Genomic DNA, 25,137 nt, shown 5'->3' on the forward strand with positions numbered 1-25,137 from the left:
AGCTAGGAACTTGGTGAGGTAGTAGAGAAGGTATTTCCTCAGACTTCACGTGCAAACGACAGAGCATCGTCATGTTTCCTACGGAACAACAGAAAGGGAGGACAAATTCTTCAGATGAGGAAGTGATGGCTAATAACAAAGTATCAAGAACCTCTTTGGAAAAATGTTGGAAGATGAAGCACTGCAGAATTGTGAGAGATTAACAGGTTATTTGTAAAAAGTGCAAGGATTCATGATCTTCCAGCTGAAAGTATGCACTTCAAAATCTAACATACCTGTAAGCAGGAAGCTGGGAATGGCCTCGGTGTCAGTAACTGTCTGACGGTTTGAATGGACCATGTAGAACTTGTTGGCAGAGCTGGAAAGAAGACATTACAGCTCAGGAGCCCGCCCCGACTGCAGCCTAGGGGAGTATAGCCGCACAGCACTCGGTCTTGCCGCTACTTGCTGTGCCTGCCCCTTCCTGTTAATGGCGCACCTGAACTGATGATTGCATACTCCAACGCTGGCTGTCCTACCTCTAAAGCATGCCTACGTTTCAGTTTCCATCTCATCTCAGGCTCTTCCTTAAATGCTGCCCTGCAGCCCATGCTGGTTTTGGCTCGCTCTTAACTTGAATCCCACTACAGAAATGTCAAAGCAAATTCAAATCTTGGCTGCTACTCAGGTATGTGACCTAGCAAGTCATTTGCTGGCCGTGGAACTATTATGCAATGTCCTTACTATTCCTTGTGGTTCAGCCAGTACAGTCAACTGCTCTTGGCCTTGTCCTGTACTGTGTCCTTGATCAGATCCTTTACTGTTTTATACTGCCCCTTACTGACATATGTCCTGTCCTAGTCACAAGGACATACAGATGAAATGAGTTGGTAGAAAGTGTAGTGCGTGCACATAATGGGTGCTCAAGAATGAACTGTCACCTATCTCTTGACAGTAACAGCTTACCAGTTCCACGAGTCAATTTCATGTTCCTTTAAAATGACTATCATCTTAAGTTGCACACAGAATATCTTCCTGAAACTCAAGGATAAGTCTGCATCAAAGATTTTGCTGAAGAATAATAGGCACAGGGACACAGACAAAACCAAGATTCATAACGCTGCCAGGTCTAAGCTCTTCGTGTGAACTGCGGAAGATGCGCTCCAGTGAGTCTGTCTCCAGTTGCAATCTTGGCCCAGCCGTCCCTCCAACCCTCCTTCTGCAGCTGGCCCAGTGTTCCCCTGCACTTGGAGCACAGCTCCTACTAGTGGTTCGGAGGTGAAGGTGGCTGGATGTCCTCAGTTCTCTAGAGTGGGAACCCCAAGGCTTCTTGGCACTTCCCGGGGACACATCCGGCCCAGCGTGAAATGCATCTTCTTACCTTACTTTGTCCCAGCTGAGAGTCCTCCACGAGGGAAGCCGACAGCGGAGACGGGCTGGATGACGCCGAGTCTGCAGAGGTGCTGGTGACCAGTTCCCCTAACGCATCCACTTGTCTCCTCAAGCTGTGCAGCGTGCCCTCCGTCTGCTGCTTCCCTTTAATCAGCACTTCTGCTTGCTTGGACATGCACTGCCGAAGCTGGGCCTTAGGAGAAAATCCCAGGTTTTATATAGAATGTACCAGAACCTTTACTCCACTTCCTTGGATTAAACACTGGGTTAGTAAATCTATCAAAAAATAGAAATGCTTGCCTGAAATGCTCGTCTTTAAATTGTGATACTTTGTGTAAATTATACCATTTGGTATTACTGACTAGGCCTTTCACTTAGCCCTTTTTCATGCCAACAGTCCTTAGGGATTTCTGCCTTCCCCCAGAAGCACTCTTTCTTGGCAGCCTGGAGATTTGCTCTCTTTACTGTCTTTTCACTAGGTATTCACTCCATTCCTGATACCTTTTGCCTAAGGAGGAACTGAATGGGACACAGAGCAGCAGGGACACAGTCTGTTACTCTGACATGGGATGCAGGCAAAGGAAGCTGCCATTTCCTGTGCTGCACCACAATGCCCACACAGCAACTGAATTTTCATGTTGACTTTAATTAATACTAGTATTTATCTGAAAAGCAGAATGGCACAAAAGGGTAAGCAGACATTCCTTTCCCTGGCTCACTCCCCAAATGCCAGAAACGTGGGGCAGTTAATAAAAATATATTTCAAAGTTGGAATAAGAAGCACAGTAAAGAGAGAGGCCTGTAATCTGCTGGTTCACAGATATAACAGTAAGGTCTGGGCCAGGGGAAGCCAGGAACTCCTAGGTCTCCCAGGCAGGTGGCACAGACCCAGTTCCTTGGGCCATCCCCCACTGCCTGCCCAGGCACATTAGTGGTAAGTTGCCCTGGCAGCACAGTGGCTGGCACTTGGCCCAGCACCTGACAGGCATCACCAAGTAGTGGCTAACCGCACTGTACTACAGCACCTGTCCCCGATGCTTCAAATGTCAACAGCCGCACATGGCTGCAGGCCCTCCTGACGTCCCATGGCCTGTTCACTCAGCACATGTTGCAAACATGGGTCCTGTCAGGTCTATCCCACGTGTGTGCGTCTCCACCCCCCGTACCACAACCTCTAATTCTGCAGCTCAGGACTGACAGTCCCCTTTTCCACTGCCTACAGACAGGCGTTTTTCTTGGCTGTCTTCCGCCTCTCACACTGGGTATTCAGAGCAGCACCCTGCCTAGCTGGTGCCCAGGCCTGCTGAGGTGCTCCCAGTCTCCCCGCCCACTGTGCCTGTAAGTGTCATAACAGCATCTCTGTTTCCTGTCCCAGCTATGTAGGCTCTGTCAGTCTTAGTAGAAGTAAAGCAGTTAGTAGGCTAAACAGCACTGTAGTTCATATGGGAATGCATAGTTTTGAATACTTCCATATGCTATATGGTGCTAACTTCTCCTGACTTCAACTGTGTGGTTTACAAACCTGTGAGGGACAGCCATCTGACACAGAGATTAAGACGCCACCCGGACACCTGCATTCCATACCGGGTGCCTGGGTTGGAATCCCAGATCTGTTCTCCACCCCAGCCTCCTGCCCGTGCACACCTTGGGCGGCAGCGGGTTGTGGCATGGGCACTTGCAACACCTGCATCCATGTGGGAGACTAAGCTTGAGTACCTCACTTTATGTTGACCTGCTTCTGCCACGGGCATCAGGGGACTGGATTAACATACAGGAGCTCTCTGTCTCCTTCAAGTAAAACCAGTAAAAAGACAACAACCAGTGACAACCTTGAGTCGGTCTTCACGGTGCCGTAGTTTCTCTCGCAGGGCTTCTCCGTGCCAGTGTGTGTCCTTGTGTAGAGGGAAAAGGGGAGAGGTCAGTGGTCACCAAGTACCACGGCTGCAATCGGCGTGCTTTTTCCTCCCTCTCTTCCCCACCACCCTACCCAAAATGTGTCTTTTAGCTTAACTGGGGGAAGTAGTAACCAAATCCCGCTTTTGTAGAGCCCAAGGAATAACAGGACAAACCCTTACCTTGATGTGAACCTGGGAGAAGTTCAGTTTTTCTTCAAAAGGCCTCTCATTCATAGTAAATGGAAAATTCTCTTTGAGACTTTCCAACTCTGCAAGGTTTTCATTTCTTTCCAAAACCGCTTCTAGATCTGGTAGTTCTGGAAGGAACTGGGTGAGATTTTTTAAGCTGCTTCTGATTTCGTCTTTCACCTCAGACTTCAGAGTCCTCATGGCATTGCTGATTTCCATTTGCCTTCTCTCCAGAGATTTCTGGTTTTCCACCTGAACAGAGTCAAATACCACCAGGTAGAGTTTGGGACTTCACTTGGGGTCGAGCTGGGTAACTGTCATGTGTACATGCTATGACTATCACCTGCAGAACCCCAGGGGCTGCACTGCAGTCTGACTTCACCGTGGTGCAAGAGGAGTGCGCAGGTGGACACTGCATCTCCAGGCTAGTGACCGCGGTCAGTTTTCTCTCGGTGCTGGGTGGCCAGCAGCAGTGCCTGCGTGCAGTCCATCAAGTGGGCACGAGAGGGGAGTTACCATTGCATGGTGCGCTGTGTCCCGCCAAGCCATATGCCACTCAAGCAGGCGTGGCTGTCAGAGGCACTTCTGACCTAATGGTATTTCAAGCTGTGATTGGTATACTGGATCTTACTGTCTCATAAGAAGCATCTGTTGTGTGATGGCTGGAACTGTAAACACTTGGGATTGTTTAAATATCCCAGAATCTACAAGCTGCTATGCGTATGACTGAAGCATCTTCAGATTAGAAAAGCCTGTGGATAATGTTGTGTAGTCAGGGTCATTTAGCTGACTGCTAAAACTCATGGAGACCCAGGGATGATGTCTGTTCAGAAAGCTGAGTACTGAGATCAAAATGTAAAGTACCTCGGGTACTTAGTGGCAGCTGCGTAATAAAACCTCCAGTAAGAAAATGACCTCTTACCGAAGTCAGTCCTAAGTGGTCTATTAGTGCTGGAAGGGGCATTAGAAAGGGTCTTTTTTTTTTCTTTTTTAAATAGGCTTAGATTTGAGCAGTCTAAGATATCTGAAAGAACTACAGATTGGGTTTAATACTTGACACCTTTATTCTAATGTGGCTCTTCTTGCTCAACAAAGATGTCAAATTGTTACTGCTAATTGCCCTACCAGGTCTATAGAGGCATCTAAACTCGTTAGTTCGTGAATTTTAAATAACTTTGTTAAAAAATGTTTCCCTTGAATCACAAAGGTGTGTTGTAGGTATGGGGCACAGGGTTGGCAGCACAGATTGACCCAGAATGGCCAAAGACAAAGTATAGCAGGGCCAACTGCTACAGCAGGTTGTAGCAGCACAACTGGAGTTCAGAGACGGCCCAGAAGCTGACACTGGCTCAGGGCCATCAGGGCATCTGGGGTTAGAGGTTACCAGTCCAGATATGGGCTTCTTTTGTGTGTCTCACCTGGCACATGACATGACACCAGAGGCTTTTCCTGCATCCCTGTGTCTTGCCCAGGGGTTGGCTCTCCAGACTTGAATCTGGCATAAAATCTAAAATCCCAGGCCTGGCACGGTAGCCTAGTGGCTAAAGTCTTCGCTTTGCATGTGCTGGAATCCCATGTGGGCACCGGTTCTAATCCCAGCAGCCCTGCTTCCCATCTAGCTCCCTGCTTGTGACCTGGGAAAGCAGTCGAGGATGGCCCTAAGCTTTGGGACCCTGCTCCCATGTAGGAGATTGGAGGGGGTTTCAGGCTCCTGTCTTTGGATCAACTTAGTGCCAACCTAGTTGTGACAACTTGGGGAATGAATCATCAGATGTAAGATCTTCCTCTGTCTCTCCTCCTCTCTGTATATCTATACAGACTTTCCAATAAAAATAAAATCCCAACGAAGCTGTTTGGAACATGATACAATTACATCTAAAGAATGGCCATCTTTTGCTTTCACCAACCAACACAAAAAGCTTGCTGAAGGGTGAATGTTTGGTCTATGGTTTAGATGACACTTGGGAGTTCACATCCCATACTGGAGTGCCTGTGTTGAGTCCCAGGCTCCATTTCTGATTCTAGTTTCCTCTTGGTACGCACCCTGGGAGGGAACAGGCTCCAATCTGTGGATGACGCCATCCATGTGGTAGGCCCGGACTGAGTCCTTGGCACCTGGCTCTGGCCAGGCCCAGCAGTGACTCAGTTAGGCCTTGGGGGAATGAACCCGTGCATAGATCTCTGTCCCTCTGCCTTTCAAATAAATGAGATAAATGAGCAAAAGTTATTTAAAAAATTCAAAACCTTGGTCAGCTTAAGAGAACTGTAATAACATTTTTCTTGTAACAGATAACTGGGGCTGGCATTGTGGCCAGGCAAGTTAATTGAGCACTAGCCCCAGCAGTTTTACTTCCAGTCCAGCTCCCTGCTAATGCACTGGGGAAAGCAGTGGAATATGAGCCAAGTTACCTATCCCTGCACCCATGCGGAGACCTGGAAGGAGCTCCTGGCTCCTGCCTTTGGCCTGCCTCCTGCCCTGGCTACTGGGGAAACTGGGGAAAGAATCAGTGGAAGGAAGACCTGTTTCTCCCCCTACCTGCTATCTCTGCCTTTCAAATATTAAAAAAAAAAAAAGATGTATTTATTTTTATTTGAAAGAGTAAAAGAGACAAGGGGAGAAAGAAAAGAGAAAGCTTTTGTCCACTGGTTCGCTCTCTAAATGGAGTTAAGTCAGTCTGATGCCAGGAGCTTCTTCTGGGTCTCCAATGTGGGTACAGGGGCCCAAGCACTTGGGCCGCCTCTAGTGCTTTCCCAGGCCATGAGCAGGCAGCTAGGTAGTAAATAGAATAGCTGGGACTTGAACCTGTGCCCATGTGAGATGCTGGTGCCACAAGCAGAGGTTTAACCGGTGATGCTGTGGCACTGGCCTCAAGAGATCAGTAGCAGCAATACAGTCTGTCTGAGCCCTGTGGCAGAGGACGTGAGTCCTCCTCTCTGTCCCAGACTGGCCGGCGGGTTCCTCACACGCACCTGTTTCTGCAGCTCCAGGTACTCATGCTGCATCTGATTGAGCTCCTTCATGAGGCGCCGGGCCCGCTCGTGGTTGTCCTGAGCTACCAGCTCTATCGTGGCCATTTCCTTCTGTATGCAGCTGTTTTCCTGCTTTTGCTCCTAGCATAGAAGCAAGGCAATGACACTTGTTAGCTTTTTAGCATGGGCATCACTGTATCTGCCTTTTGCGGTAGACCAGCACACTGGGGAGGAGGCAGTGTCGGTGTCTGTCAGCCCCAAGCCTGAACCCACATCTGCCAGGTGACTCTGATAATCATCTTGCCACTGGGGAGGCTCCAGTGACGTGGAACAGAGGATGGTAACACCTGTTGGCTACTGGGGAAGACTAACTTCAGAAATCCATTTCCCAGTCATCTTGGTTACCACTCGCTGTGAGCATATTACCCTTTGGGAATACAGATGGTTTAAAAGTGTGGCTTCCCACGAAAACCAGGACAGGGGCAGGGGTGGCTAGACAGAACGGCACCTGCCAGTAGGTATATGGGCTAGATAGTAGGTTGGTTGGGTTGAACTAGGCTTCAATGCCCATTGACATGTGTGAGAGCTAAATGGGATGTGGGAGAGACTGGACAAGCCTGCGGTACATACTGGCAATCATGGGAACCAGGGTAGGAGGCAGAACTGTGGGGGTTATGGGGAGTCACCCAAACTAGGCTGCAACTCCAACTGGTTTACGTGAGGACAGAGTATGAAGTGGGTAGGATCAAGCTGGACTACAACACCTGTTGGTCCACGAGGAAGACAGGGCTGGAAACAGAAAGGACTCAGCAATCGCAACGACCAGCATGTGCAAAAGCTGATTGGTGTGACGGACGGTGTTGGACTCTGTACTGGCAAACTCATTGCAAGAATAAGGTCTGGGATCATCTCACATGAAGTTTGTTTGGAGATCCCTCCAACTGAACTGCTGATCTTAGAACCCCAACCATGAAGAGACTGTCAGCCAGTGGACTCTGAATAGGTTTCATTGTGATTGGAACTGAGAGATTGGCAGCAATCCAGAAATGATGAACTAACAAAACTGAGCAGGACCCTCGGAGCACGCCTCCCTTTGGGGATCTGGGATGGGTGGGAGGTTGGGTGGGGCTTTTCCCTTTGTTACTCCCCTAACCCCAGCACAGGGAAAAATGATATTAATGTGCAAACAATGGTATTACCCTCTTTCACCCTGTAGCCCTTGACCCTTTGCACCCCAAGCAACTAAGTAAGATTATTTAAAAATAATTTAAAAGAAAAAAAAAAGTGTGGCTTCCACTGGTCCCGTCTCAAGGTATTGGAAAAACCCCATTCCTGAGCCAGTCCCCTGGCTACTCGCTTGCCTCCATACACCACAGACTGTTCTGGGCTGACAGCATCTTCCAAACTTATTTCAGAGATAAAGGCTGGGTAGCCCAAGCTATTTGGTTTTGGGATAATGATTAAAACTAACACTGATGAAAAAGGAGGCGGGCAGGACTTTGTAAGCACTGGCTTACACTCTGTAAACACTGCCTTCTCCCGGGGCCCTCCCTCAGCCCATGGCCCACCAGCAGGTGCTTCCCTTGGGGCTGATGCTCTTATCACAGTGGTGGTCTCCCCAGCCAGCCAGAGCTGCCTCACTGTGGTCTTCAACCTCTCCTTGTAGGATACACTGCACTTACAGCATTCTTGAACACCAGCGCCACAGGTACTCACAAGAAGATTTTTCTCCAGCTGGCTCCTCTGGGTCTTCAGTGCTTCCTTCAGGCTGGCCACCTGCTTCTCGGCTTGCTTTCTTTCAGTCAAGAACTGGTTGCGCAGGAGGCTGAAGTCCGCCCTCATGCTGTCCATCTCTTTCTGCAGGGCCAGCAGCTCACTGGACTTTGCCATTAACTGCTGTTCCCGTTCGGAAAGCTGCCGTTCTGAAAGTAAGTGGTTTGAGGAGGTTTGACAAGAGGCCCTGGGCAGGCTGAGGACAGAGCGCTCCTTTAGCAGAGTGCCTACCAGCTGCTCAGGGGAATCCTCCCCGTCCCCCGCCCCAGCACCAAGTCTTGCAGGTTGGCCTGGACCACAGTTCTCCACAGTTAGCACAGTGCCGTGGAAGGATCTGGAGCTGCTTGCTGCAGTGACATGAGCCCCATTTTATAGACAAAGAGTTAACTGTTGGTGTTAGGACTGTGTATGCAAACAGGTACACAGTTAAGGACGCTTGGAAAGAACAACGACAGTTAGGGGCCAGCACTGCGGCATTACAGGTAAAGCCAAGGCTTACGATGCTGGCATCCCACCTAGGCACAGGTTCGTGTCCTGGCTGCTCCACTTCGGATCCAGCTCCCTGCTAATGGCTGGGAAAAGAAGATGGTCCAGGTGTTTGGCCCCTGCTACCCATGTGGGAGACCTGGATGGAACCGTTGGCTTCAACTTGGCTCAGCTCTGGCTCTTGTGGCCATCTTGGGAAATGATCCAACAACAAATAAAATCTATCCAGTTTCCTCTGTAATTCTACCTTCAAATCAAATCCATCTTAGGAAAGTAAGTGAATGAAACAAAAAGTGACATTTAGAAAGTTTTTTCTTATTACTCTATTAAAATAGAATAGCACCCTGTCTTGATTTTTTATCATACCTGGAATGATAAGAACTAAGTATATGTGTTTCATTTCTTTTTCATAATGAAATGATTGAGATTGGGTGTAAGAGTTCTTAGGGGTCCGGTGCAATGGCTCAGTGGCTAAATCCTCGCCTTGCAAGTACTGGGATCCCGTACAGAGGCCAGTTCGTGTCTCTGCTGCCCCACTTCCCTTCCAGCTTCCTGCTTGTGGCCTGGGAAAGCAGTCGAGGACAGCCCAAAGCCCTGGGATCCTGCACCTGTGTGGGAGACCCAGAAGGGGCTCCTGGCTCCTGGCTTCAGATCAGCTCAGCTCTAGCCATTGTGGCCACTTGGGGAACAAACCAGCAGATAGATCTTTTTCTGTCTCATCTCTCTGTGTATCTGCCTTTCCAATTTAAAAAATAAATAAATAAATCTAAAAAAAATTCCCAAGACAAAAGGATTTACATAACCTTTTCATGTCCCCAAATCTACATTTACCGACCATTATTAAATCCTGTAGCCTAAGAAAAATTCATTTATTTTACTTAAAAATGTTTCTTTTCATTATTTTTATATATTTGTAAGGTAGAGAAACAGCAAGAGACAGCCTTTCAATGCACTGGTTCTCTCCTAAGCCTGCAGCAGCTGAGGTTGGGCCAGGCTGAAGACAGAGGCCTAAAACTCATGGGATCCACGTGGCCGAGACATGCCACCTCCCTGGACATTAGCAGGAAGCTAGAACTGGAGTGAAGCTGCAACTCAAACCCTGGCACTCTGGGATGGGTGTGCCCCCACCCGATACTCATCTCACCTCTATGAGTCTCTACAAAGCATGTGGAAAATGTATACTATGAAAATACTGCGATTTCAAAAGCTTGCACCAAAATGAACTTACCTTTCAATTCTATTTTGCCACATAGCTCAAGAAAGGGCAAAGTGGCCCAAAGGCAATATGCTGGCACCATTCGGTATGTCAAATCAAGATGAGGAGAGCTATTAACACTGATTTCTGACTGCTGAGACAGCAGGGATCATTCCATAGTCTCAAAGCTCACAGTGTGCCTTAGCTTCTGCCCGGCTTTGTTGTGACATACCACCCTCCTGAGAGAATGTTCTCAAAGGAGGCACCTGGGAAAGCAGACGGCCTGGCCAGTCAGCCCTGGCTTGGAACCCTGTCTCAGCCTGCTGCCGCGTCTCGCACAGGACTGGCCTTTTCCTTCTCTGCTCTTCCTGCCTCCTCCTGGGGCCTGCACTTCCTGCCGCCCACAGCCCTGGGCAGCATCCGGGCACCTACTGGTTTGGGACAGTGTCTTCTCCAGACTCTCTCCCTGCCGCTCCTCTTCCTTCAGGGTCCTGACCCGCTCTTCGGCCGCCAGCACCTCCGAGAGCACCTGGTCCAGCCTACTTTTCTGACTTGCGAGCTCCTTGTCCAGCTGCTGCTGCTGTTCCTGCAGGGTCACTTTACTGACTTCCAATTTTTTTTCTTCACTTTCTCGTTCTTTCTGGAGGTTTTGAAACACCTTAGTAAAGAACAACCTTAGTTAGACATCTAGTGTGCTAGATGAAGGAACTTTCATGAACATAAGACAGACCTGGTATAACAGGAAGTAGAAAGAGCCCACGGGGACAGAGTGTTCCTACACGAGGGTGACGAGCGGTGATGGAGGAGGGGCGTGGCACCTTGCACATGGCCAGTACCATTCTAACAGGTCAAGGTGCCGCGGGCTGAACGCTCCAGCAACATTCATCCCCAGAGTCAGAAGCTGTGCCCCACAGGGCAGTTAGTGACACCTAATCCTGCAAGGGATGCTTCTCTGCAGCCTTCTATCCCGGGGCACAAAGGTGTGTGACAAAATGCTGGCCTTCCCTCAAAACCCCAAGGGTGCAGGGCTACCGTTTCTTGCTGCTCCAGTTTGAGCTTGTTTTTCTCGATCTCGTCCTGCAGCACTTGGAGTTGCTGCTGCTTTGCCTCCTCTTCTTTCTGACAGTTCTCGAACCTCCTGACCCACTCACTGATGTCCCTCTGGAGCTGGCTCTGCTCGCTGAGCAGTGCGTCCTGGCGCCTGGTGGTGTGAAGCAGCTCCTTAGGGGACAGAACACAGGTCAGTGGTCCCAGAGCCATCGGCGGCGGGGCTGGCGAGCGTCAACCTGGCGGCCACCACAGCTCACCAATGAGAAGCACAAAGGTTCCGTATCTCTTATCCTCCCAACAAACTGACAGAAGGGCACCCACAGCTAAACTTAATCACAGGCTGTTCTCTTTTAAGGGCCTAAAAAGTAAGGTGATAAAAGATCCTGACAAGAGACAAAATGCCTCTGCACCTCAGCTGCCTTGTCAATGAGGTGGAGATGAGTGACATTCCGCTCACGGGGCTGGTCGGAATATGAAAATGGAGTCAGACGACGTTCTCGCTGAGGATGAACTTACAGGCATGGTTTTACGGATGTGTGAAATATTCATACAGGCCCCAAACTCTTACACGTGTGAACATATCTTTATAAGGACTCGGCCTCCTGGAGGCTTTTGTTCTTTCAGTCAACTGCCTGCACGCCTTCAGACTCCTACCAGAATGCTGCACTGTTGTCAACATTACCTGATTTGCTGCGTTCAAATGGTCTTGCACACTGCTTAGTTCCTCTTGTAGTGATCCTACTGCTTCTTGCTTCTCTGCAGAAATAACACTGTGTAAGAAATACACATCCATGCACTGCGCAGGGTCCCATCACCTCCCCCCGCCCCAGTAGAGAAGTGGATTTAGACTTGTTTTCTGTTCCCTATATTGTTATACCACACTACCTTATTAAAAACCAAAAGACAGTTACATGTACACTTCACATTTGGGCTTGGAGCCTAGGTTTTTAAAAAAACTTCCATGTTTAAAATCTCAAAACAAAATCTATAGTAATACTACTGGTGAGGTACATAGTTTAAAAATAGGCATTTTTTTATATTGCTGGCAGAAATAAAAATTCAGTACTTTCTAAGAGGACAAACTGGCACTGTGCGTGACTAGCTGTATGATCTTCAGGGTGCTACTTCGGAATCGAGCAAGTCACAAGAAAACAGCTTCCGTTTTCTCTCTGCAAATGGGCAAAATATGAATTTCTGTCTCATAGCAGTACTACAGGTACTAATGAGAGGCGCATCACACCTACCACACAGCAATACGTTACAAGTATGTTACTAGTCAGAATCACTTAGCAGCTTCTCCATGCACACACACACCACAAGGAAAAAATCAAACTGCCAATAGGGATTGCCTGTGGGGGAGAAGGCCAAAAAACTTTTATTTCACCTTTTTGCTGTGTTTTTAAATTGTTCTCTCAGGAATGTGAATTAGGTTTCTATAACAGCTTCATTGAGACAAACTTCTTATGTGTCCTCAAGTATACAATTCAGTGGCTTTTAGTGCAGTCATGGAGCTGAGCAACCCTGACCACAACCCAACTGTACAAACTCTATACCCACGGCCCGAGCTACTTCTGCAAGAAGGCAGGTGCAGCCGTGACGTCACGGCGCAGTGCCCGCCGCACCTACCTCGCAGCTGCTGCTGCGCCAGGGAGAGGTCACTGCACACCGAGACCTTGTTCCTGTGGAGCTCCTCGAGCTCCTGCTGCACTTTTCTGACTTTCAATTCCAACTTTTCTAAGTTTGACTGCTCCACTCTGCTGGTTTCCTCTGTAGCCGCTAAAACCCTGTCACACAAAGAACAGGTCAGACTGTCAAACACAGATATTTAAACATAAGTGGGAGATGACTGAAGACCAGTGAATGTCACCCATTCATAACATTCTGAGGCTCTAAGTCACACAAAAAAGTTGAAAATCTTCAGATTGATTTTTTTTAAGATTTATTTATTTTCATTGGAAAGTCAGATATACAGAGAGGAAGATCCTCTGTCTCATGATTCACTCCTCAAATGACTGCAGTGACCGTAGCTGCACCGATCCGATTCTAGGAGTCCAGAGCCTCTTCTAGGTCTCCCACATGGGTGGAGAGTCCCAAGATTGGGCGTCCTCGACTACTTTCCCAGGACACAAGCAGGGAGCTGGATGGGAAGTGAGCCCTCTGGGATATGAACCGGCACCCATATGGGATCCTGGTGCGTGCAAGGGAGGACTTAAGCCGCTAGGCTACCATGCCGGGCCCCAGACTGATTTCAAAAGAGACCTTACTATCACTTTCTAAACAGGAGGTTTTCTTCTGAAAAAGCAATCCATTGAAGTTTAATAAAAATCATGGCTAACATTTAGAATTCCACATCTGAGATAAAAGTGGATTGCTCATGAGTGTGTGACACTCGGACATCTGTGCTGTGCATGGTCATCCATTCTCACACACATGGTGCAAGGGAGATGCTCCAGGAACTTGGGCCCTGTTCTTCCATCCGCCCTGGCTCATTGCCTAAACAGGCGCCATGGCCAGGGCTGGAAAAAAGCCAGGAGCCTGGGACTCCATCAGCGTCTCCCACGGCCGTGCCGGGGTCCAAGCACTTGGGCCATCTTCCTCTTTCTCAGGGGCAGTAGGAGCCGCATTGAAAGTTGGGCAGCCGGGAACTCTGATCAGGGACCTGGAGTTTAGCAGAAGCTTAAACCTGCTGTGCCACAGTGCCCGCTCCAGCTCTAAGCTATTTTTTTTTCACAGTTGTTCCAATGGCATCAGTTCTATGTAGGTCCTTTACATTTCCATATGAAGAACCAGCTTGCTGATTCTATATTAAAAAAAATTAAAATCTACTGGGTTTTAATTTGAGAACTAAATCTGAACAATAGAGTTTTCCTATCCAGGAATAAGGTGTATCTCTCCATTTATATCGTATGTATTATTTTACTTAAAAGATCACAACAGAGTGCTCTAAAAACTGCTTTTGGGGTAAAGAGTGACTGATATATTAAGGTAGGGTTTGTGAAGAATTTATTTTTCCTTTGCTTTATTTTCTAACTTCTTAAAGCAGGCTGTACTTACAACGCTTTGAGCATGAAGAAGTGATTCTGAAAGCCGGCTCTTGCCCTCACCTTTTGGCTTGTGCCAGCTTCTGTTCCCAGCTGTCGCATTTCTCTTGGAGATCTTCCTTTTCTTTGCTCAGACACTCGACACACGGCTGCAGGGCGCGGATCTCAGCGGTCATCCTCTCAATGTCCCGTTTGTCCCGCTCCAGGACCTGCTTCTGCCACTCCATCTCCCCCTTCTGCTGCTGAGCCGTCTGTTGCAAGTTCTCCAAGAGCAGCTTCTCCTACATCAGGTTCAAGAGGACTTTACCATGGCAGCAGAGCAGGGCTGCCGTGCGCCGAGGCTGCAGCGCGCCGAGGCTGCAGCGGGCTCCGCTCCTTACCTCGAGCACTTCAACCTGAAGCTTCTCTAAGTCCGACACCTTCTGGTCGTGTTGGAGCTTCAGGCCTCGTAGCTCATTGTTTTCCAGTTGTAGTATGTCCAGAATATTCTTTAGTTCTAGCAGGCAGAAACAAAATATATTCCATGTTGTCAAATGACTATGGAAGAATTTACAAAATGAAACAGAAAATAATGCTATTGACCAATACAGGAAATGACAGATAAAAAGAAATGTCATTGAGATAAATTGTGGTCCTCGTTGTACTTTTAGTGTAATAAAATCTTTGTGAAGTATTATTTGTCTAATTTTGAAAACATTTAAAAATATTTAACAAATGTCTAGATCCAAAAGCATTTATCTGCACACAAAAAAGAACTAAGGAGCCAGCACTGTGGCTTAGTATGTTACACTGCTGCCTGCGGAGCTGGCTTCCCATATGGGTGCTGGCTTGAGTTCCACTTCCGATCCAGCTCCCTGCCAGTGGTCCAAGTGCTTGGATCCCTGGCATCCATGTAGGAGGGCTGTGGCTCCTGGCCGCTGCACCCACACAGAAGAAGCTGCTGACTCCTGGCTTTGAACTGGCCAAGCTCCAGTTGTTGGTGGCCATTTGGGGAGTGGATCTGTGGATGGAAGACCTCTCTCTCTGTAATTCTGCCTTTCAAATAACTAAAATAAATTACGGGAAAAAAAAAACAACAACTAAAAAATATTTTACCTGAATGAAAACTAATCAAAATAGGAAATATTTTAAAACAGACAATGAGGTTTGTATAACATTTTTGCCCGTTTAAATACAAATACCTAATCTTTTTTTCTGATTATGAAAATGTAAAAACTGAAAATATAGAAAATTTGGGAAATAGAAAAATAACTTAAGAAATGAAAATCCATCATTTTCAGAGCACCCAGAGGATGACTACTACAAAAGCAGTGTGATGTATCTGCTCCCAGGAACACACACGCACACTGAAGTTGGGAACAGACTCCACATTCACTTTGATATGTATTTTTCACTCTCCGCAGGAGCAGTGTTGCATGTCCTTAAATGTTAAAACATGGCCTTTAAACTGGTTGCTTCCAAATATTTGAGCATAAATTCTTGCCCTCTCTGGATTACTAAAAATGGGCTCACGAGTTCAACGCACAGAACTCTGGAGAGTCCTAAAACACGAGGCATTGTTCCACTTGGTACAGCTACTCCAAACCCTGTCAATTCCTGTCTTTGGGCATTGGGTGTGATTGTTTTGCCTTTAAATAAACCTTATCAATTTCAACGGCAAAAAATAATACCCTTTTTATGTGCTTTTCTCTAATATAGTATAAATTTTAGGAGATGCTAATTCAACTACTTACAGCTTTTCTGTGACTTGGGATCTAGAGTTTTCTAAATTCAAACTTTATATGATGGTTTTTTACAAACTTACCCGCTTTATGTTTAGACATCTGCCCTAAAACCACCTGAAGATTTTCTTCCTCTTTCTCAGTTTCTTGTTTTATAAGTGCAAGTTGCGTTTTTTTTTCCCCAATCTGGACATTCAGTTCTCCTTTCTGAAAACTCAGCTCTTCCAGAAGAGATTTTACTTCCTGTGTTAGGAAAAAAAAAACATTCTACCACCCCCTTTTGTGAAACTATGAATGGAAATTATTTTAAAATCAGTTCCGGTATGAAAGAACTCATTTCATTTTGCCCTGTGTGTAAGTAGGTGAACAGCTACATTTTACACAAATGCACTTCTGGGTATCAGAGGAAAGAAAGTCACAGTACTCTCGCCTAGGCGTATGTGCAAGTAATGAGCTGGGGGGGAGGGGCTGACAGAGAGCAGGCTCCTTCCCAGAGGGTCTCCGGAGGCCCTGGAGAGGTAGGGACCGGCCTCACCCAAGATGGCCGGGCCGCCCTTGGGAGCATGCAACGTACCACCACACCACAAAGAGGAGGAGAAAGTTGGACACGGCTTCGAGGAGGTGGCAGCAGGCTGGGCTGGGAGGAGGAAGTGGTATCTGTCCTGTGACAGAGAGAGGAATTCCGGCAGAATCTCTTGTAGGGCACAGGACAGAGGACTGGGGGAAGCCAGAAGACACAGTGAGCTGAATATGACAGACACACTGGGAACACACGCACCAAACTGACAGCGGAGGAAAGATGCCAGGGATCTGTGTTTGCCCTTGGGGAGAATCAATGAAAATACCTCAAGAGTGATCTACAGCATTGTTGGAGGAGCCAGGAGACTTCAGCGGCGGACCTACCCTGATGTGACTGCATTTCTCAGTGACTTCCGTCTCTCCCAGCCTCAGCGCTTCCTGGAGGTCGGCTTTTGCCTGAACTAGACTTTCTTGAAGAAGATGCAGCTCATCCTTTTTAAGACCCAACTGCTTGTCCAAGATGCTCATCTCTTCCTGCTGACTTGCCACCTGTTAAAGAAAAGGGAAGAAAGCCAAGTCTGTCAAAAGCCATGCGGCTTCCTGTTAACCTGGAAATCACTGTTTAGCCCAGCCAAAGGCTGTAGGCTGAAACAAGAGCTACTACCCTGCAGCCAAGAAGGCCAGGCCGGAGCCTGGAATGCCTCATAAATACCATGAGTGCACATGCTTAAAAACAGAACAACACGGTGAGTTTTAAAGAATTTGTTTTCCCCCTAAAGTCTACTACTGCATTTTGACAACACTGCCAGTTTGTTATGCAGATGCTTTTGAAATTTACTCACTTAAGTTCAAAAATGACTTACAATATTAGGAAGCAATGCATATTTCTTTACAACAAAGCAAATATTGCAAAAATGCAAAAGGAAAAATTTTTTACAGATATTCATAACCTTTCTTTATCAAGAAGACCAGTGTTATGACTTGGTGCAGACTAAAAGCGTAGGTGTTCATCAACACATTTCACATAAATTATCTCAGAATATACCAGACTTCACAACACACTGTACCGAGTTAGAACTAGACTGCACGCTGGATTGTAGGTTGAGATACTCTAGAACTCTTTATTCTCTTATACCTCCCTTTGCATTCTTACTCCTTTGCTACAAACACACATGGCTTTGCGGTTGGGAGCAGCACGCACTGCTTGCTTTCCCCAGGTGTCCGTTGCAGTACCTGGCCTCTCAGCTGCTCCAGCTCAGCCCGTGTGGCCTGCAGGAGTGTCTCCGTCTCTTTCAGGACCTGCAGGTGGTGATCCCCACTGTGCTCCACTGTCTCGATGTCTTTCTGCAGTTTCTGAAGCCTGAAAGTCACCGGCAGGACCTGAGCAGACGGCAGGGGAGCGCGGAACCCCAAGCCCATTTTCGGTGCCAACCCCACCAGCCCCACTGTGCCCCGACTTACTCCTCGGTCAGCTGTTCCTTTTTCTGGCTTAGACACTGGAAGTCCGAGTCTTTGGCTGCTACAACTTTGCTTATTTCTTTCAACATTTCTTCTTGCTCTATCTTGTGCTGCTCCAAATCCTTTGCATCGGCCTGCAGCAACCTAAAACACATCGCTTTATTCCCCCCAGACTTCGGCATCCTGCGTCACAAGCCATGACTGCCCTCTGCACCCTGAGAACCAAGCTTTTCACTCGGCTCGCTGTCCACACTGATGGCTTAGGGCTCGCCTACCTTAGCTGCTGATCCGCTTTGACAAGGTTAACGGCAGTTTCTTGTGCTCTCCTTTCTAACTCCTCAGCATCTGATTCAGTTTGTAATAGGTTTCTCTTGGCATCAGCAAACTTTTCAACAGCATTTTTTGTCTAGAAAAGAAACTATCATTAAAAGCAATTCAGTTGCAATACTCACAACTGTTTGCTAGCGTAAACTGGCACAACTCTTGGAAAACAACAAGATGGTACAGAAAGAGGAAAATCTCAATTCACTGGCTCTAAGTCTCAAAAAATAATTCAGAAGTAAATAGTTACTACTGAAAAATCTTCATTGTGAACTGAAATAATAATAATCTATTTAAATAGTTGTTATTAATAGATTTAAATAATAAAATAGTAATCTATTATCTAAGATAACAGATTAAGTAATAAAACATAAGCACAGTGAATATAATGTAGCATTTAAAATAATAGCAGCTGGCACCGTGGTAGCTGGGTGCAAAGCTACTGACTGCAAAGCCAGCCTCTCCCGGGGGCAGCAGTTCAAGTCTTAGCTGCTCCACTTCCATTCCAGCAACTTACTAATGTACCTGGAAAAGCCGTGGAACACGGTCAAAGTGCTTGGGTCCCTACACTCACACGTGAGGCCTAAATGAAGCTCCTGGCTTTGGCCTGGCTGAGCCCTGGCTGTTACAGCCATTTGAGGAGTGAGCTAGTGGAGGGAAGATACTTCTCTGTCTGTAACTCTGCCTTTCAAATAAATAAAATAAATCTTAAATGAGATAACACAGCAACATGGAAAAATGTTGATACTGTGCTGGCTGAAACAATGAGCCACGCAGTGTAACAGCAGCTGTATAAACGGCATCTGTGTCCTCAAGGGCGGAAGAGCCATGCAAAACACACATTTAAAGGTCGTGGGACTGCCCATGACCATGGAGTTCCACAACTATCTATACATCGTTGTCATTTTTTGGTAGTAAAACTACAAACCCAATTAAATGGCAGTGAAGTGATTTTTTTTTTTTTTACCAAGATGCTCCTCCACACAGATTCTTGCTGTACCCTAGACATTATCAAGTTCAGTAAAAACACAATGTGATGATTTAATTATGGCTAAGAAACATAAATATTAAATAGCTTTAAACTATTTAAAAGTCTAAAAGATTTGCCAAAATCTTTTTAAAAATCGACTTCCTTTCTCTTTCGGCTGAGTTGGCTGCCGGAGGTCTGAGAAGAGGGTTTGCTCTGCGCTTGGCTGAACAGTGACTCCCCCGCAGTTTTGTAGTTGTATGGAAGAAAGAAATCTATGTGTTAAGGGTTGGCAAGCTCCCCAAGAGTTAGATATTTCACCCCACTTCCGTTCCTCGGTAAGCATGGTGTCAAGACTACAGAAGCCACCTGGTGAAGTAACTGGTTTTGTTTGTTTTTTGTGAGTGTGAGCTGAGTGTAAATGTGAACTTAGTGCGTGTGTGTACCTGTGTCTTCTTTTGTATTGGTCTGAACACATTCTGGTACATTCTTTGCAAGTTATAGCACCTTCTCTCTCCTCCTCTTTACCAGGTCACCTCCCTGAGTCATCTGGGGAGAATGGGGAGAAAGAGCTTCGCAGCAGCCCTAGCCACTTTGCACCCCTGACTACCCCGGCATCATCACCTCCATGCATCAGTGATCATGTTTCCCTAGCTCTGCTCAACGCCTGTTCTGCATAGTGACTGAATGACACATAGACCTGCAAAGAGAGGCAGACTTCCCCATTCACACTAAAGCCATCACTCCCAGAATTTTGTGAGTAACTCATCTTTCCAGTTGCTGGAACTAGAACTCCATCAATTTAAATACATTACATTTAAAATAATATAAGGAGTGTGGTAGCCTAGTGGCTAAAGTCCTCACCTTGCATGCGCTGGGATTAGACCAAAGCCTAGGAACCCTGCACCCAGGTGAAACACCCAGAAGCTCCTGGCTCCTAGCTTTGAACTGGCTCAGCTCCAGCTGTTGCCGCCATCTGGGGAATGAATCAGTGGATGAAAGATCTTTTTTTTTTTTAAAGAATAATGTAATAGTAGTAGAATCTTGTGGGGAACAGACTTTTTTGGGCCATCCTTACTGTTTTCCCAGGCCACAAGCAGGGAGCCGGAAGGAAAGTAGAGCAACCAGGATATGAACCAGTGATCCCAGCACATGCAAGGCAAGGACTTTAGCCGCTAGGCTACTGTACCAGGCCCCTGTGTTATTCTTAAGAATATGATCTCAGATAAAAAAGTTTATAGCCTTATCAACCTTTGAAATGAAAAGATATGATTTATGAAGTCAATCACAGCTTTAAAAAGAATTTGCCTGATCTATATTAAAAATAACAAAGCTAAAAAAACTCAAAAAGGACATGCAAGTAAGGAAGTAAATGCCTTTAAAGTATGCTATCTCATTAATTCTTACTGAACAGTCTACATACTCTTAGCTTGAGCGTGGAGGCGAGGGAAGCAGGAAAGCTTTCCCGAGCTCCTTAACCAGCAGAGTCTGGTCTGGAGCCCAGCTGTCCGGGCTGGCAGCATGTGCTGTGGCACACGCGCTTATGTGCCTGCGTGCAGACGTGGCGAGCTGCGTCACCCCCGCGGAGCTCATGCCCAGAACCCCGACGGGACAGACCTTCTCTTTAGTGCTCGACAGTTCGCTCTCGGCCTTGGCGAGCAGGCGGTCGGCCTCCCTGAGCTCGGCGCGCCGCTTCAGCAGCGTCTTCTCAATACACTCAATTTCATCTATAATGTCCTCCTGGTGCTGGAGTGATTTCTCTATTTCCACTTCAGACATAAGCCTCTCAACATTTCCATCAACAAAGTCCCTAAAAATGATCAAACACAAAGATTTCAAATGTAGGCAATGTAGAGAAAGAGGGAGGATTTTCTAACTTTGTAGGAGAAAGGACAAGAAAGGCAGTTACATCTGATTATGTCCAAACTCTATTTTCACCTTTTTAATTAATCATGGAATACTAGGGACAATAAACGCAAAAGATGTCAACTGTATGGTATGTTTGTTCTAAATATGAGTTCCTGGATTGTCAGTACTTGGCGCAGACAATGTTCATATTTACATAAAAATAAACTCCTGTGACCATCATCACCCATGTTCTCAAGACTGTCCTTCAAGGCCCCAGGTCACCAGCTGTGCTCAGACCACCTGCATTTGTGACTTATGCTATTCTGCTAGAGTAAAACTACCATGTCAGTATTTGAGATCAATAGACATAGTGACTCAGGTCCACATCACAGTGGCTGGGCTGGGTACCATCTCCGGCTCCTGTCTCCAGCTTCCCGCCAGTGCAGACCCGGGAGGCAGCCTGGCGGTTCAGGTGGACCCCTGGATTGTCTCGGCTCCTGGCTCCACCTGCGCCTATTCTGTGGGTATCTGGGGAGGATGGGTGCTTCCTCTAATTACCTGTCTCTGTCTCTCTGCTGTCCACCCCCCCAAAAAGAAAAAAGAACATAATACTAGATTTAATAACTCAATAACATGGTAAAATTATATGAAAATGGAGAACTCTGGACTATATTTCAGAAAAATGTGAAAACAAATTCACTATAGTACAGATTTTTTTCCTTAAGTGAAGGCATGCAGAATATTTTCATGTCTTCTTTGAATATTAAAAATTTTAAATGACTCATAATTGTGCATATTTAAGTGACACAATGACAGTTCAATACACATATACAATGTGCAATGGATTATATCAGGGTAATCGGTATAACCATCATCTAACATTTATCTTTTCCTTGTACTGGGAACATTCAAAATCCTACCTACCAGTTGTTTCTGAAATAGAATCAAAAGTTGTCAACCACAGTTACTCTACTGTGCTATGGATTAGAAGCTATTTTGTCTAACTGTACACCTTGTACCCGTTAACCATCCCCTTGTGTTACCTACATGTCCTAGAGTAACCATCTATTATACTTTTCCAATAAGGAAAAGTGGTTATCTTACTGACCTACCATTTTCCTGTAAATAAAAACAATTTTCCCACAAGCTATATATATATATATATTTATATATTTAATAACTCAAGGATAACATATATACCTACAAAAAACCCAAACAACCCATCCTCTTAACTCTCAAATATCTAGTACCCTACTCCACTTTTTAAAAGAACTTTAGTGGGCCCGGCATGATAGCATAGCAGTTAAGGTCCTCGCCTTGAACGCACCGGGATCCCATATGGGCGTCCGGTTCTAACCCCGGCAGCTCCCTGCTTGTGGCCTGCGAAAGCAGTCGAGGACCTTAACGGGGATGACTGGGGAGGAGGAATGGTTTTGTCATTCTCCAAGAGGAACTATAAGCACATCTGATTTGGATTACTGGCCAGGAGAACTTATATCTGTACTTTCTAATACGAAGCTATTAAGTTAATTACAACGAGATTAAGACTGTCCATCTGCTCCATCAGCCACAGTTCGGATGCTTGGTAGCTCCTTGTGGCTGCTGACTGCTACTTTGTATAGCATTTATTTAGGCATCTCTGAGATCACATTCTTTTAGACATTGAAATAGTTCTGATTTCAGGTTGTCTGAATGAATTAAGAAATCATATTCATCTGAATTATAAAAATATAATGGCTATAACAATTACTTTCGCTGTTGATGTTTCTGGATAGTTCTATGTAAATCTTCTACTTCATGCTCTAAGTCTTTCTTCTCTTGCAAAAGATCTTCAATATTATGATGCAGGTCTTCTATTTCTTTCTCAGACTGCCGTTTGGAGGCTCTCATCCACCGTTCTTCACGCCTCTTTGACCTTAAATGCTGCATCATGTCTTCCAATCTAGAAACTTCACTCTCCTGAACAAAACAACAACAAAACACACAAACCTGAAACATCATAGGATGTTTTTGCTGTTTCTTGCCAAAAATGGTTACAATGTGACCTATGACCTGGAAAATGGTAGATTCTAAGATTCATAAAAAGAAAAAACCAAGTCAAGCCAATTTTCACACATGCCACCGATGAAACTGGAGAGCTAACAGAACTTTTAAACTTCTCCCAAGTTTGTGGCTGGAAGCACTCACTGTGTTGTCCATGGATAATCCTGCCTCCAGAGTTCAGCAGATGAGACAGAGCCTGGGCTCCCGCTGGCCACACGGGAGGCGAGCTGCTGAAGAAGGCTGCTCTGAGAAACAGGTGCTTTGCTTGGGCTTTCGAGTGTGAGTGAAGGGGGAAAGACACGGCATGCACAAGTTGGGAAGTACAAAACTATACTGGGGATACTGTGTGAACAGCTGGGTACCTGGGAGACTAAAAGAAGCCACTGAAGAGATCACCAGTAAGTGCCGCATAGAGAGCACTGCTCCAAGTTACAGTCTACTGAAGAACTGCAGAATGTGAGCACCCTTGCAAGCCGGGCACACACACAGACCCTTGACCTATTAAAATGGGACTGCTGGGTTGGTAGCAGCTGTCTTAGTCCTTCCTCTTCCTCTCATTCCAGTCAAAAGTTACAGTCTACTGAAGAACTGCAGAATGTGAGCACCCTTGCAAGCCGGGCACACACACAGACCCTTGACCTATTAAAATGGGACTGCTGGGTTGGTAGCAGCTGTCTTAGTCCTTCCTCTTCCTCTCATTCCAGTCAAAAGTTACAGTCTACTGAAGAACTGCAGAATGTGAGCACCCTTGCAAGCCGGGCACACACACAGACCCTTGACCTATTAAAATGGGACTGCTGGGTTGGTAGCAGCTGTCTTAGTCCTTCCTCTTCGTCTCATTCCAGTCAAAAGGGAAAGAAAAAACAAAAGCTCACAGTGTTTGAAAAGGAGTTGGGAATGCCTTTTGTTTTGAAAACAAGTTAAAAGTTATCTATCAATTAATAATCACTTCTTGGAAAGTAGCCTAAGGGGAAAGGAAAAAAAAGATGTACAGTGTACCTTCACGCAGTTACTTAGCTGTGGAACCTACAGATAAATGTTAAACCCTCATAAAATATTGCTTAAAAACATAGAAAACCATGGGGAAATGCCTGAAACAAAGGAAGAAAAAAACTATAAAATATATGTAAAAAATTATGAAAATAATAAATCCCATTATCAAGAAATAATTTCCATGGAAATCTTGCTGTATGCTGCTCATACATGTGTTCATACATGCATTTGCACATGTATGTGTAAACATACACATATATTTATGAGAGTAGTGTGTAAATATACCTACACATCTATATGCATGTATCTACATATCAGGTATGTATATGAGAGACACTAGTATGTCAGCAGAAAAATACACATGACACAGCTAATTTCTGGGCTGAAAATACTTCTCTTATAAAATGGTTAATCTGGTTTGTAGAATGAACCCTAACTCAAGTTCACAGTATTCTAATGAAAGAATGATTTCTCACTTCTGGCCGCCAGCCTTGCAAACACTTGCACCCAGTCATAAGCAGATGTACTCCGCAGCATATGCCCTCATTAGCTGCCTTGAAGCAGTGTGATGAAGGTCGCGTATGTTTCCACTTACTAAGTTATGATGCTCTGGCACATTGCAATGCAGCACGCCCATAGGGATGAGTGGGACAGAGAAGTTGGTGGGTGGAGGACCATACACAATAGGAGCACCAGCTGGAGGCGGGCCATAAACAACAGTGCCAGGGGTGAGCGGCCGACTGTTGTTGGGCAGCGGAGGTGGTGGGGCGTACAAGGCCATGCCCTGGGGTACGGGAGAGCCGTCCGGAAACACAGTGTACATCATGTATCCAGGTGGAGGCGCAAACGGGGCTTCCTCTTGGTCATCCAGTTCACTCTCTTCTTGACTCCCTCCTTCACTGTCTGCATCTTCAAAGAAATAAACAGAAGCACATGTTAAGTTCACAGTCTATCTGGTAACGCGGCGAGTAGAGAAGAGTGGGATTTAGGATAACACACTGGAGATGTGAGAACGAAGCCCTTAAAAAAGGTTAAAAGCAGGCTTGAGGGACAGGTCAAAATGCAGAGTCAAAGTCTTTCTATTGCTTATATGTTGGGCTGTTTCTCTGTTCACCAGTTCATTCATTCATTCATTCATTCATTCCTTTTAGCAACCATTTGAGTGCCGGCCTCGCGCTCCCCAAAAGCCAGCAGGGATGTGCCATGCCATCTCGCAGTCCTCGGTGTTCACTGCTGTCAGGAGGCAGAACACTCTGCAGTGTGCAGGCTTACTGCCCTCCTGCCCCACAAGGAGGAA

At 46.2% G+C, this 25,137-nt stretch overlaps 1 protein-coding gene across 4 annotated transcripts in view; it reads right to left on the reverse strand.

Moving 5' to 3' along the window:
- Window positions 1-255: 255 nt before the first annotated feature.
- Window positions 256-25,137, reverse strand: part of CNTRL (centriolin) — a 77,490-nt gene continuing 52,608 nt past the window's right edge. For 2 of the 4 annotated variants that reach the window (XM_058672818.1, XM_058672819.1), the window contains 20 exons: window positions 24,436-24,749; window positions 22,555-22,763; window positions 20,574-20,766; window positions 17,944-18,074; window positions 17,672-17,812; window positions 17,444-17,570; window positions 16,595-16,759; window positions 15,775-15,934; window positions 14,351-14,466; window positions 14,034-14,251; window positions 12,556-12,713; window positions 11,612-11,685; window positions 10,912-11,100; window positions 10,312-10,537; window positions 8,142-8,347; window positions 6,426-6,566; window positions 3,447-3,707; window positions 3,201-3,263; window positions 1,361-1,564; window positions 256-358 (listed from right to left, as the gene is read on the reverse strand). In XM_058672818.1, coding sequence (XP_058528801.1) covers window positions 308-358; window positions 1,361-1,564; window positions 3,201-3,263; window positions 3,447-3,707; window positions 6,426-6,566; window positions 8,142-8,347; window positions 10,312-10,537; window positions 10,912-11,100; window positions 11,612-11,685; window positions 12,556-12,713; window positions 14,034-14,251; window positions 14,351-14,466; window positions 15,775-15,934; window positions 16,595-16,759; window positions 17,444-17,570; window positions 17,672-17,812; window positions 17,944-18,074; window positions 20,574-20,766; window positions 22,555-22,763; window positions 24,436-24,749 — 3,347 coding nt within the window. In that variant the 3' untranslated portion in view covers window positions 256-307. Of the gene's footprint in view, window positions 359-1,360; window positions 1,565-3,200; window positions 3,264-3,445; window positions 3,708-6,425; window positions 6,567-8,141; window positions 8,348-10,311; window positions 10,538-10,911; window positions 11,101-11,611; window positions 11,686-12,555; window positions 12,714-14,033; window positions 14,252-14,350; window positions 14,467-15,774; window positions 15,935-16,594; window positions 16,760-17,443; window positions 17,571-17,671; window positions 17,813-17,943; window positions 18,075-20,573; window positions 20,767-22,554; window positions 22,764-24,435; window positions 24,750-25,137 lie in introns of those variants that run through there. The other 2 variants (XM_058672821.1, XM_058672820.1) reach the window with 2 other exon arrangements.

This window comes from Ochotona princeps, chromosome 14 (assembly GCF_030435755.1).
Source record: "Ochotona princeps isolate mOchPri1 chromosome 14, mOchPri1.hap1, whole genome shotgun sequence".
Classification (NCBI taxonomy): Eukaryota; Metazoa; Chordata; class Mammalia; order Lagomorpha; family Ochotonidae; genus Ochotona; species Ochotona princeps.